Genomic DNA, 14894 nt, shown 5'->3' with positions numbered 1-14894 from the left:
TCTTTCTCCGGTACATCGATGATTACTTCGGTGCTGCTTCATGCTCTCGTCTGGACCTGGAAAAATTTATTAATTTTGCTTCCAATCTCCACCCCTCCATCATTTTCACATGCTCCATCTCTGACACTTACCTTCCCTTCCTTGACCTCTCTGTCTCAATTTCTGGTGATAGACTGTCCACCAATATCCATTACAAGCCTACCGACTCCCACAGCTACCTCGACTACAGCTCCTCACACCCCGCTTCCTGTAAGGACTCCATCCCATTCTCTCAGTTCCTTCGCCTCCGTCGCATCTGTTCTGATGATGCCACTTTCAAAAACAGTTCCTCTGACATGTTTTCCTTCTTCCTTAACCGAGGTTTTCCACCCACGGTGGTTGACAGGGCCCTCAACCGTGTCCGGCCCATCTCCCGCGCATCCGCCCTCACACCTTCCTCTCCCTCCCAGAAACATGATAGGGTCCCCCTTGTCCTCACTTATCACCCCACCAGCCTCCGCATTCAAAGGATTATCCTCCGCCATTTCTGCCAACTCCAGCATGATGCCACCACCAAACACATCTTCCCTTCAGCCCCCCTGGCGGCATTCCGTAGGGATCGTTCCCTCCGGGGCACCCTGGTCCACTCCTCCATCACCCCCTACACCTCAACCCCCTCCCACGGCACCTTCCCATGCAACCGCAGAAGGTGCAACACTTGCCCCTTTACTTCTCCTCTCCTCACCGTCCAAGGGCCCAAACACTCCTTTCAAGTGAAGCAACATTTCACTTGCACTTCCCTCCATTTAGTCTACTGCATTCATTGCTCCCAATGCGGTTTCCTCTACATTGGAGAGACCAAACGCAGACCGGGTGACCGCTTTGCAGAACACTTTCAGTCCGTCCGCAAGCATTACCCAGTCCTCCCTGTCGCTTGCCATTTCAACACTCCACCCTGCTTTCATGCCCACATGTCCATCCTTGGCTTGCTGCATTGTTCCAGTGAAGTTCAATGCAAACTGGAGGAACAGCACGTCATCTTCCAACTAGGCACTTTACAGCCTTCCGGACTGAATATCTGAGTTCAACAATTTTAGATCATGAACTCTCTCCTCCGTCCCTTTTCTGATTCCCCCTCCTTTTTTCCCCCAATAATTTATATAGATTTTTCTTTTCCCACCTATTTTTAAATCTATTTCCATCCATTGTTTTATCTCTACCTTTTAGCCTTTTTCGATTCCTTCACCCCACCCCACGAGGGCTATCTGTACCTTGTTTGTCCCGCTTTCTATCCTTAATTAGCACATTCCTTAGATAATATCACCACCTTCAACACCTCTTTGTCCTTTTGTCTGTGACATCTTTTGGTTATCTCCACCTATCACTGGCCCTCTATCCAGCTTTACTTGTCCCACCCCCCCCCCCTTAAACCAGCTTATATTTCACCTCTCTTCTATTTTTACTTAGTTCTGTTGAAGGGTCATTCGGACTCGAAACGTTAACTATGTTCCTCTCCGCAGATGCTGCCAGACCTGCTGAGTTTTTCCAGGTATTTTTGTTTTTGTTTTGGATTTCCAGCATCCGCAGTTTTTTGCTTATATCAACTGATATATTTGACTGGTTGGAAAAGTTTACCATTTAGAATCAAAAATATATTGGGACAAACAACTTTTCAAAAGCAGTTAAGTTTGTAAAGCTTGAGTGGAATAAAGAATCCATTAGGACACGGAATGGAGTAGTGCTGTGCTTTAATTTGACGTTGAGTGGTCATGTATCTACAATTGTTCCGGAGGTTCGGATAGGTTTTCTGGTCTGCCTTATGTGAAAGGCAGTGGATATTCTTACACACATTAGCCAGCTGCAAACATTTACAGGCAAGCTTCGTAGAAACTTGAGCCACAGGCATCAGTACATGAGCAGATAGGCAACTGCGGAATCATAACATGCCAGTAACTGGATTCTACTGTTTTTCATTCTGGATCTGGGTTTTGCCATTTTCATCTCTAGCAGAACAATGAAAATGAAGTTGAAAAGGATGCAAAACAAAACAGCAGGTCATGCATTGATGGTGGTTACAGTCATTGTAGATATCGAAACTGCAGTTGTTAGCATGGCCATTGGGAGATTGGAATGGCAGAGGCCGAATGCCTTCACTCATCCCATCTGCAGACAACGTCACCATAAATGTTGTTAACATTCATCGCTTGCAGCACCCGGGTACTCTTTAAAGGAGAAAAGCTACAACAGCTAAAATTTGTAAAGATTAAAGGTGACAGATATTTGAAAACTGCTTCTCTAACTAGGTTAATATATTACAGCAGACTAACACAACTATCCTTTCTGCAGCGCAATTTACTTCAGATTGCCTTTCTTCTAATGGAAAGTGAGGTAAACATTTCTGCATCTTAAAAAAAAAGCTTTATCTGTTTCATGGAGGCATGCTGGAGGTTTTAAGCCTCATCAGTGACCTGCAAATGGTCTTCAAACCCTGCTGAGCTTATCTCCACAAATTGAGGATTATGGAGGAACAGTTCATTCTGCCATGTCCCAGGTGGCTTATTAACATCAGAGTTGAGTACTCCTGAATCTAACTGGGGCAATGATCAAAGGCGGAAATCATTGTGATCTCATTCCATAGCACTCCTGGGGCCACAGATTTTGAAACCAACACTGTGCCACTCCTGGATTTAAAAAGGAGGATATAGGGGCAACTCTCTTGTGTAAACAGTGAACTATATACCTATCAGATTCATCTTAAAATGATGCAGCACACAGGGAAGCAGTTGGATTTCGTCTTCTGGATTCATTTAGCTACCAGGTTCCTCATCAAGAATTGGAAGGGGCCATGCATAGATGTTAAGTGGATTGTTGAGATGTTATTACAAGAGCTAAGAAAGGACACAATGTTTATGTTGTTTTAACTTGGGTAGAACAATGCAACTACCATCAGCCCACTCTGATAAGGAAAAGGGAGGGGAGGCTGGCCAGAGCTTCTACTCTCCCGATGGATGATGTAAGTCTCTGTACAGGATTGGGCCTGACTGTCCTCTATTGCCCTCTATCATTGAATAACCTGTTGATAGCTAGTGTACAAGTTCCAACATTCATATCCGGTGAGGTATAGGAGAGCAACCAACTTGTACAAAAAAGAGAAATTAGGGGAGAGAAATAAATTATTTCATTTCAGTTTTATCCTTTTACTTTACCATTTAATCATCTCTTTCTACACTTAGCACCTTTTATAAATAACAGGCCCAACAGAATCCTGTACAGAATGCATTTTCAAATATAGTGAACTTACAGCAAGCTCAAATAGTGTCTTCCCTGTCGGACACTTCTGTCAAAGCAAGACTTCTGTTTAAACTAGTTATTGGCTGCAAACAGAACAATATACTTAACACAAAGTGACAGGCAATTTTTAAATCAGAGAGTTGAACGGTAAGGCTGATGAACCAGAAATGTCAAAAATGTCTTTGAATACATTAGTGTTACACACTTTTAATACTAATCTGAATGCAATATGTTTGCCTTAAAATATATTTTGTCATAAAACATGTCAATACTCTTCAAAATCCACTTCTAATTAAATAGCTCCGTCATTCAAACCAGTAGGGAGAACTTTTTCCGAACTAACTTATTTTATTAGGTGCACAGCTTCCTGGTATAGGATTAATCATTATTACAAGTGTATTAAACCCCCAGGAAGGAATTGTTATTACAGATTAACTCAAGAGAGGGAGGGCTGGTGTTAGGTAGCGAGCGCTTAAAATATAAAAGCTTTGGTCTCTTGTTATCACAATTAACTTGAATTTACAGCATGTTTAATTTGTCACAGTTTTGTTTTGCAACAATTTGAAAACAGTAAAGAGCTGATCACAAAACACCCTTTAAAAGATGAATAGGTCAAAGTGCATTACAATTTAATTTTAATCCTTGAGAATAAATGTTATCAGAAGTGAAATTAATTATTTGGATTCTGAATTTCTGGGTGTGAAAGTTAGTAGAAATATAATGGAATTTTCATTATTTAATAGCAGCATTCAGTACAAGTATCTTGTATTCCTATTTCCAAGTTAAAATGGCACTGCTAAATTAAAATAAGCTCCCATAAAGACCACGGCGGTGCCACACAAGGCTGTTTGTGAAAGGATGTAGGCTGTATCTCCCAACAAGTTTATGCAGGTCACAGCTTCACAGAGAAAGATACCGAGTGAATGGAGAGTGGGTGGAAAATTGAACAGGGAGCTTCTACTGAGTAGCTCACCTGTCACTCCTGCCAATCAACCGAGCTTCTTCATACTTCTTTGTTCTGCTTTTACATGTTGTTGCTGTTGAATCAGGTCCAGAGTCTCATAAATAAATCTTTCACTTTTGCTGTTGGAAACATTTTTCCATGCCATTTCCTGTGTCTAAACACTTTGAAAGGTTTTTGTACTGAGCTATCAGGCAACTTAAGCCTTTTATAGCAGAAATATTTCTAAAACATAGGCTGGGTAAAAAAGTTCCATTTGTGGGTAGAGCACTATCTAGTGTAGTACGATGGCATACAGAGCAGGTAGTTTGATTCCAAGTCTGTGCCACCTTGACTGATCCCTGTGGGCGCATAATTGGCTCCAGTGCTCTGTTTCAAGAATATGAACATTTATCCTAGATTCTTACTGTTCATCAAATTCAGTGCATTTGGAACTTTGGCAGGATACTGGAGACTGCCCATAGAGCCGTATCTCACCAAGTGTCAGCACAAGCAAAAGAGGGAAGAGAAAGGGAGAAACGATTAATAACGGCAAGGAAAAAATACAACCCCCCCCCCCCACAAAAAATATAGAAATCATTCTAAGAGCAGACAAATAGGACAGTCTCACAAAGGTCACTGTAAATGGGAAGAACAAGTGAAAAATATATTCAAGCTTGCTTTTTCAAGCAGTATTAAATTGTTATGGTCCCAGCTGAGGTTATCCTCGGACAAGCCTGATCCCAGAGTGGAACCCAGCTTGATAGACTGTAACTTTTATTAGTTTGTTTAGATACGTGGAGAGTAGCTACTGAACAGAGTCACAGGAGTCAGCTGATGAACTTTTAACAAAAGAATAAAACATTTAATAAACAAGAAAAGATGAACAATATTATGATACTCCTTCACCCACAATTAAATCTTTACAGATAAATACAGATTTGTAAGGTTAACACAAGTTACAAAAGCTAACTTATACTTTAATGTCCACAGTAAGTGCACAGTCTATGTACCAATGGGCACCCTGTTGTCAGACACATCACACTCTGAAACTAAGTGATAGATGCCACCTCAACCAGATGCTTTGGATCTTTCCTCAATTTCCCCAGACGCTGGTAACACTGAGCCAACTGTCTCACTGAACTCTGTCTTTCACACGAGGGCTTCCAATCTCCACTCTTCAAGAACTCGCTATGGAATTTTCTCCCAAACTGACGCTTTCTCTCTGATGCCTTCCACAAGGGTTCATCTCTAGGGTTTCAAACTCTCCTTCTGATGTTCCTCTCCCCTGGGTCACCACATGTATTCAAGCTGTCTTCCGCACACTCTCTTACTGACTCAGCCGTCAACAGTACACCATTGTTTCACATGCCCATAACAAAGTGTTGTAGACCTTCAGTTGTCTCTTTGGACCTTCTTGCCTCTTGCAAGCTGTTCTTGCTTTAAATCTGCTTGTTGCAGCTTTTGTCTCTAAATCTGAATCTTGGAGCCTTTCTGTCCCTCACTCTTAACTTCATTAACAGGACCTCTTCCAGGTTCCTGTCCTTCCTTTGACTAGGAGGTCTGCTTGGGACTTTCCTCTGTTCCACTCCCCTGGATTTTGGGGTATTTTCTTTAGCTTGGGACTGGTTATCTGTTCCCTTTGCTCCAGTCTCTCTCTGGCAGCTACTTTAAAAACTAACTGAACTCAAACAGCTTCCAAAATCAAACTGTTGTTTCTCTTGGGTGTGTGTGTGTGTCTGTGGGAGGGACCTGCCTCTCTGGGCCCCTGTTGCTAGGCAACAGCAAAGTTTTTTCTACTCTTGTTTGCTTAACTTAGCTTATAGTCATAAATTAGAAATGTAGGCACCCTTTTAAAGTGAAACTAAACCTCAATTTGACCTTTCTTAACACAGATACAAAAATACAAATCAAACTTAAACTTTAAAGCTAAAACGTATGCCTAACACCTACAAATACAAATATAATTTACTTAAACTGTCTCTATTTCCTAACAGCATTCTCAAAACGATACTGCTTGGACTTCAGTACTTCACTTGAATTAGCAACTGGAATTCAGAAACAAAATTAACTTTGAATCAAACTTCAATTTGCCAATATAAACTTCACTCCTGAATATTTTATTTCACAAATGCATTCAACATCCAACAGCTTGTAGCCTGAAAACAAATAACTCAATATAACAACACATATAGAAAGCATCACTTGTAATCAAAGACAAATCTGTAATGTGTAAAAATGAATGTTCTTTTGAATATGCTTTTAAACCATTTAACAGCCCCGGTGACCCTGCAAATTCCTCCTTACTAACACCTGGGGGCTAGTGCCAAAATTGGGAGAGTTGTCTCACAGACTAGTCAAGCAACAGCCTGACATTGTCATGCTCATGGAATCGTACCTTACAGGTAATGTTCCAGGCTTCACACCATCACCATCCCTGGGTATGTCCTGTCCCACCGGCAGGGTGGCGGCACAGTGGTGCACAGCCGGGAGGGGGTTGCCCTGGGAGTCCTCAACATTGACTCCGAACCCCATGACGTCTCATGGCATCAGATTGGTTACCACATACCGATCCCCCTCAGCTGATGAATCCATGCTCCTCCATGTTGAACACACTTAGAGGATGCACTGGTGATGGCCAGGGTGCAGAATGTACTCTGGGTGAGGGACTTGAATGTCCATCACCAAGAGTGGCTCGGTATCACCACCACAGACTGAGCTGGCCGAGTCCTGAAGGACATAGCTGCTAGACTGGGTCTGTGGCAGTTAGTGAAGGAACCAACTAGAGGAAAAAACATACTTGACATTATCCTCACCAACCTGCCTGCCATAGATGCATCTGTCCATGACAGTACTGGTAGGAGTGACCACCACATGAGACGAAGTCCCATCTTCACATTGAGGTTACCCGCCATAGTGTTGTGTGGCATTACCACCCTACTAAATGGGATAGATTTTGAACAGATTTAGCAACTCGGCTTCCATGAGGCACTGTGGGCCATCAGCAGCAGGAGAATTGTACTCGAACACAATCTGTAACCTTGTGGCCCAGCATATCCCCCACTCTACCATTACCACCGAGCCAGGGGATCAACACTGGTTCAATGAAGAGTGCAGCGGCATGCTAGGAGCGGCACCAGTCATACCCAAAAATGAGGTGTCAACCTGGTGAAGCTACAGCACAGGGCTACAAATGTGCCAAACAGCATAAGCAGCAAGTGATAGATAGAACTAAGCGATTCCACAACCAACAGATCAGATCTAAACTTTGCAGTCCTGCCACATCCAGTCATGACTGGTGGTGGATAACTAAACAACTCACTGGAGGAAGAGGCTCCACAAATATCCACATCCTCAATGATGGAGCAGCCAGCACATCAGTGCAAAAGATAAGGCTGAAGCATTCACAACAATTTTCAGCCAGAAGTGCCGAATGGATGATCCACGTCGACCTACTCCGGAGGGCCCCAGCATCACAGGTGCCAGTCTTCAGCCAATTCAGCTCACTCCACGTGATATCAAGAAATAGCTACAAGAGCAGGTTAGAGGCTAGGAATCCTGCGGCAAGTAACTCACCACTTGACTCCCCAAAACCTGTCCACCATCTACAAGGCACAAGCCAAGAGTGTGATGAAATACTCCCTACTTGCCTGGGTGAGTGCAGCTCCAACAACACTCAAGAAGCTTGACACCATCCAGGACAAAGCAGCCTACTTGATTGGCACCCCATCCACAAACATTCACTCCCTCCACCACCGACGCACAGCAGCAGCAGTGTGTACCATCTACAAGATGCACTGCGGGAACTCACGAAGGCTCCTTAGGCAGCACCTTCCAAACCCACGACTGCTACCATCTAGAAGGACAAGGGCAGCAGATACACCTGGAAGTTCTCCTCCAAGCTACTCACCATCCCGACCATCTTGACTTAGAAATATTTTACCGTTCCTTCACTGTCGCTGGGTCAAAATCCTGGAACTCCTTCCCTACAGCACTGTGGGTGTACCTACTCCACATGGACTGCAGTGGTTCAAGAAGGCAGCTCACCACCATCTTCTCAAGGGCAATTAGGGATGGGCAATAAATGCTGGCCTAGGCAGCGATGCCCATATCCTATAAATGAATTAGAAAAACAGCACATGCAAATTTCCAGGAGGTATTTTGAAATGGTGACACCTCTGTTAAAAGAGCTGATGAGGTAATTATCAATAATGCAAAATGCTAAACAGTTCTAATCCTCACTGAATAAGATACTCTGACATTGTAAATGCTGTAACTGACCACAGTGGTTGTCGGAAAGGGTACATAATGGGAAAACCCCATATACCTCTTAAGAAATACATGTGGTACATTAAATAGGCAACTCAATAAAACAACAAGGATGGGAAATGGTAGATTACTTTTGACTGCATGATTAAGATGTATCTTAGTATCAATGCCCTTTGCAATCATTAACAATAAATAAATGTACAGAGATTAAATCTGTCCAATGGCAAGTTCCAAATCCCAGCTACTTCGCTGGAGAGAGGCAGAAGGTGTAAGTCAGACATTCTCACCTAATGGCTGGTATGCTATCATGAGGGTATAATAATTTTCATAATATTTTTCTAGTTTATTGTGAAGTAGGTTTATAGGGGCTTGTGTTTTTCTGCCTGTGTGTAATTTAATTACATACTGTAGCCAATCAGCCTGCAAGTTGAAGTTATCAAAAGAAGTGTAGAAGTGTCTTTGCAAGGCTAAGTAGGAAAACATGGTTGGGGTCTTAGGATGTAAGGTGTGACAGGAATTTGCATTTTTAGATAGATGAAGGGAGGTTTGAATTTCAAAGAGGTTAACAAGAATATTGGCAACATGAAAAGATTTATATTATGAGAAAGGTAAAGTTCCAAAGACATATGGAAACAATGGAATTTACACATTAAAAAGGGAGAAACACGTATAAAAGGAGAATGAGGCTATGTGTCAGGAGAAGTATAAAGGAGAATGAGGCTGTGTGTCAGGAGAAGATATTGCGAGATCTAACCAAGTGTGTGAAGTAGCCTTAATGAAGCCTGCAGTATTTGTGCATAAGCCTGCTGTCTACAGAAACTGGAGCTGGGGAAAATTCAATTGGAATTCCACTGTCCAGGGTATTGTGTTAATTTGCTGGATCTGTTTAAAATCTAAAAATCTATTTTTGGACTGTTGCCTTAAAGGGGGTGCAACTGGGAGTCAGGTTAATTAGGAATTTTAGGTGTAGTTATAGTAGTAATTTATAGTCCTATGTACGTGCTTGAAATCTTTTCTTTTGTTAATAAATATTTTAATTTAGTTTTTAAAATGTCTCTAAAAGTCTTGGTGGACTTATTACTTCTGAATTCAGTGCACGTATCTCAAAATAAATACAAGTTGCAAAACTGTTGTGATAGCGCAATCAAGTTTCCCTCGTGATTTGATTCACATGGCACACATCATCTGCCATGTCATAACAATGGGTGGTGACCAAGAAGCGGGTCACCCATCCTCCCTCTCTAGTACCCTTGACTTGTGGTTCAGCAAAACTAGTGGAAAAATTCCATTCAGCAACTAAGCACATATGCTGCTAATAAGCAAAACAAACTCCAAAGATGTCTATCCATAGACACATTTTGTGGTGAGTTTTGATCAAACCATGAAGCTCATGGAGCCACGATTGGCACAGCAACTGCACTTTGGGGAGAATACATTCCTTTTTTGGGATGATACATTGGCATAGCCCCATTATAGGACTTGCTCCTGGAGTATTTATTCAAATAATTAATTTAGTGTTCAAAAGTAAAGGGTAATTGAATATGCCCTTGATGTCACAACAACGTAAGAATTAGCTCTTCTCTCACATTCTGAATCTTATCCCCTCATAAAATGCAACTCCCAAGCACACAAGGTAGCAGGCTAATTCATGGGAAAGGTGTTCTTTTCCACACATTTTTCTCCATAATTGACTACATATCCCATTCAGATTGGGTGTAACAAGCCATACGAGATGTTTGCGATGGGATAAAAAATTTATTTATGGTTGTGTTGGCAGCGGCAGCAAAGATCACACAAAGACATCTGGTGCATCAGTTGTTTGTTGGCATGTAATTTTTATGCTGATACAATGGATAGGAAATGACACTCAGAGAATGGTTTGCAAAGCCTCTTCTGAGCTAGAGTTTATTGAAATTACAACTTGGATTGTCAGCTCCTCCTTTTTTGATGTCCCTACCTTTCCTCACTGAGCTGTTGAACCCAGGCTTCCTGAAGATACAGAGGCTAAGAGGCAATATTTCATTTGGCAGCCAGAACAGATCAGGCTTTGTGCACCCATTTTTATAAATATCATTATTGGACCATTTTAGGCTTTGAAGATGGCATCACTGTATCTATTTTAGAGCAAGACTGTTAAAGTCCTGATCAATTTTAATACCTGACCTTGTTACTTCGAGCAAAGGGATTAGAATAGAGTTACAGCTGGGGACCTAACACAAATGGTTTTCTTCTAAATTGATATCTTAAACAGGCTTCAATACCCAAAAGTAACTGTTAGAAAAGTTTCGTAAAGATAGCAATTAAGAGAAAGGATTTGATTTCAATTATTAATGCTATTGAGGCAGGTGAACACAGAACATGTACAATTCATAGCACACAAATTATTTACTATGTCAGCACCATTAAATTAGAAGCATGAGCATAGAATTGGCTGCTTCACGGCACAATAAGATCACCAGCTCTGTGCAAGCTGAGTTATCATTTTCAAATGCCAGGTGTAAAACAAACATCACTCGAGCGACATTGTGAAGCTTAAACCAGCTCAACTCTATAATCCACTGAACATGCAAATTAATATTGCCAGCACGTGGCAAGAGACAACATATGTGAATGAAAAAGAATATCTACCTGCAGGCTTCACTTGAACCCTTAGGGCACACATAGGTAAAACTACGAAAGCACCCATTTTCACAAGCAAGCAGCTCCACTGAAGTATTCCACAACTACAGACAACAAATGAACAGGTTGCTATGGAACCTCAAGGAGACTGTTCTCTTAGGTCACTTTACGGTTCACTGAAGTGAAACATTAAAGGTAGCCCAGACTGCATAATGTTATGTGGGGACCCGATAATGAGCTGGAAAATGAGTTACACACATCTCCAATTACTCCACGGAACAATAATCTTTAGAGCAAAACACATGATCCACTTTATCTCTCCCTGCCAGCATGTTGTGCAGTTAAAAGCAGCCTGTCCACTCCATGATAGATCCTCAGTCACACTGTGCTCAATCTGAGAGAGAAAAAGCCCTGGTGAGTTGTTGCAGCTTCTATCGCTCGCCCAGCATTCTTGTTCATACAATGATGTTTACTGAAGACAAATGCTTATCGCAACAGTTGACAGAAACAGATTAGCATGACCTGTGTATTATTTCTATTTCAATAGGAGGAGATTTACTCACCTATTAATTTATCCCTACAGAGCTTCATAGCATCAGGTTACCTTTGATTTGGGCCCAAATGATGGCCTAGGGAGAGAAATAAAAACAACAAAATGGATAGCGTCAGCAAGTCACAGTGACATTAAGTAACACAATAACTCTGATAATATACAGCTCATAAGTGGAGTCTAATTATAACCATTTGTATCATCAGCTTTATTCATCTTCCCAGAAGATACATTTACAGGGCACCTCACAGTAAAATAAAACCAAATTATTTAATTCAACACTGGTGATAAGACTGAAAAACTACAATTGAGTTCCTTGCCTTTCCAGCTGCTTTTAGGCATAAACTAAGTTTTTCATTTACAAAGTTTATATATTTTTAGACCAGGAGCCCCTCTATGTCACTCACAGACCATTTAAAAAATGTATTTTGAAATTCCAACAAAAAATTTACTTTTGGAGGCAGGCTGAGTATTTTATTTCACTCAATCTTTCCATACTTATATAGTTCATTGGCAGTGATAGTACAGTTATGCTGCATTGCATTGTTACTACAGTAACGTGGACAGACAGGGTAGCATTACACAGCCTACGTACATCACTCTGTTTAAGCATATTTTAATTGGTGAGCTTAATAACCCGTCAGTCTCCAACTACTGCTGAAATTTTTACTGTCGACCCTCGATAATTTTTTTCTGTCTATTGACTGTGAAGAGGCAGAAAATCTAGTCCACTGTAATTAAATTTGGCCAACAGTCAGATCTACCGAGCAGTTCCAAAATCTAGCTTAGTTACAAGTTCAACTAGGACCAGTGAGGGGCCATTTGCCTGGTTGACTTTCAGCAGAAAAGACAAGTCTATATAACTTGTGCGATATTTGCCAAAATTGCTTCACTTGCATTTGAGATGGCGAAGTTACTTGACATTAATGTAGGATATGCAGTTAAGTTTTTCTTTATGGTCAAAGCAAGGGAAGCTTTTCAGAAAATACCTTGAGGGCTATTATTTGAAATCTCTGCCAATCTTGCAATCTCCATCTTCCCAGTTAGCAATAAGGTCAACAAGGGAAAGCTAAAAAATAACCTCTCAAAGAGTCAGGTCAAAGGTATCAGAGACCTGCTAAGCTATTTTCTCTCTCAGCTGGACTTGAAATGTTCAATAAAGGTGAGGCAGATTTAAACTTCAAACTAACATAAGCTCTCAAGTTAGTTGGGGCAGAGTGAATTGTAAAAGCTACTCTCCTGTACACTGCAAGACAAGTGTTCACAACAAGTTAATGCACAACATGCAAACTAATGAAACTCTTTCGAGTTATCAACAGTCACAGATTGCAACTCTTTCGAGTACAATCACAGTTCTTGGTTTTCCGGGAGTGGGATATGAACCCACAACCCTCTGATTCAAAGGCGAGGGTGCTATGAACTGAGCCACAGCTGACACCTCTTGCAAACTAATGAAGATGGCAAATGGAGTACAGCCAACTAACTGATTGAAGACTTGGAGTTTGGTGAGAGGGGAGTTTTAAGTGTTAATTCTGTTCTTAAATTTTGCTCTTAAAACCTAATCTAGTCTGTAATTAGCAGTAACTGGAAAGTACTGTGTAAGCAGGCTTAAGTTCTTTCTTTCTTGCAGTTGAGACAGGGTAAACTCACTCTCAGCTGTAGGAGCTGAGTCATTAATTAGCTAACTGGTTGAATCTGGTTATGTAGCCCCAGTTCAGTTTACCATAAATTCAAGGTTCTTTAGGGCAGCCTTGGCAAATGGAGTGCAGCTGACTAACTGAGTGAAGAGCTTGTTTCCACTTTCTAACCCCATAGAAATTGGTTCTTGCTCTACTACAAAGAAAGGAGCTAGCTGTATAGTGAGTATCTGGTAAGTTGTTAAGGTCTATTCTATCCTTAAGGTTTAAAATAGTGCATAATTTAATGGTAAAATTAATAAAATATATAAGAAAGTGACATAAATAAGTGATCAATATAATTATTTAAAATACATTAAGGATGGTGGGACAGGTGATGTGTCAAGGCTGCAGCATGTGGGAGCTCTTGGATAACATCGTGATCCAGGGCAAACACGTCTGCAGTAAGTGTTTGCGGCTTGAGGAACTTCACCTCAGAGTCTTTGAACCGGAGGGTGAGCTGCAGATTCTGTGACATATCAGGGAGGGGGAAAGTTACCTGGATGCTTTATGCTAGGATAGGGTCTTCTGATTTGGTCAGTGGCCAGGGACAGGAGGGTTTGACTGTGAGTGAGGCAGGTAAGGGGACCCAGAATTGCAATTGTCCAATAGGTTTGAGGTTCTCTCAGCTTGTTTGGATGAGACTGGGGGCTGCAGGATGGCTGAACAAACTGACAATGGCACTGTGGTACAGGAAGCCATCCAAGTGGGAGGAGCAAAAAGGAAGATAGTGGTAGTAGGGGACAGTATAGTGAGGGTGTTTGACACTGTTCTCTGTAGGAAAAAGCAAGAGTTCAGGCTTTGTTGCCTGCCTGGCAGCAGGCCCTACTCCAACTACATGCCTTTTTGCTCCCCCCACTTGGATGGCTTCCTGTACCATGGTGCCATGGTCAGTTTGTTCAGCCACCCTGAAGCCCCCAGTCTCATCCAAACAAGCTGAGAGAACCTCAAACCTGTTGGACAATTGCAGAGGCTCACACTCCTGTTTGGGACATCTGCTCAGGGCTGGAGAGGAACATGCAGTGGGAGGGGGAGAATCCAGTGCTTGTGGTCGATGTAGGTACCAAAATCATAGGCAGGATGAGGAAGGAGGCTCTGCATAGTCAGTATGATGAGCACGGCACCAAATTAAGAAGCAGAATCTCAAAGTTAACAATTTCTGGATTATTACCTGAGCCATTGCAAATTGGCATAGGACAAATAAGATGAGGGAAGTGAATGCGTGGCTCAAAGACTGGTGTGGGAGGAGTGGCTTCCAGTTTATGGAGCACTGGCACCAGTGTTGGGGAAAGTGGGATCTGCACTGTTGGGACGGTCTATACCTGAACAGTGCTGGGGCTGTTGTCCTCGCGAGCTGCATAACTAGGGAAGTAGAAAGGGTTTTAAACTGAATAGTGGGGGCAAGGGGTAAAATTTGGGAAGATGTGGTAAACCAAAGAGTAGAGACAAGGCAAGAGAGACTGGTATTAATATGGGAAATAATAAACAGACTGTCCCTTCCTGTCATAGAGAGTACAATTCTAAGAGTTAATCAGTAATAAGGTTTGATGCTACAAAAATAATAAAAGGA

The 14894-nt window shown here is 41.8% G+C and overlaps 1 protein-coding gene across 7 annotated transcripts in view; it reads right to left on the bottom strand.

Annotated features, from left to right (window-relative positions):
- atp8b4 (ATPase phospholipid transporting 8B4) overlaps positions 1 to 14894 on the bottom strand; it is a 272971-nt gene that overhangs the window by 169339 nt on the left and 88738 nt on the right. For all 7 annotated transcript variants that reach the window (XM_078530237.1, XM_078530243.1, XM_078530244.1 and 4 more), the window contains exon 2: positions 11662 to 11727. In XM_078530237.1, the coding sequence (XP_078386363.1) occupies positions 11662 to 11689 (28 nt within the window). In that variant the 5' untranslated portion in view covers positions 11690 to 11727. The remainder of the gene's footprint in view (positions 1 to 11661; positions 11728 to 14894) is intronic.

Source organism: Cetorhinus maximus, chromosome 26 (genome assembly GCF_964194155.1).
Source record: "Cetorhinus maximus chromosome 26, sCetMax3.hap1.1, whole genome shotgun sequence".
NCBI classification, from domain to species: Eukaryota; Metazoa; Chordata; class Chondrichthyes; order Lamniformes; family Cetorhinidae; genus Cetorhinus; species Cetorhinus maximus.
The sequence above is the reverse complement of the archived record's forward strand: the minus strand, read 5'-3'. Positions and strand labels throughout refer to the sequence as shown.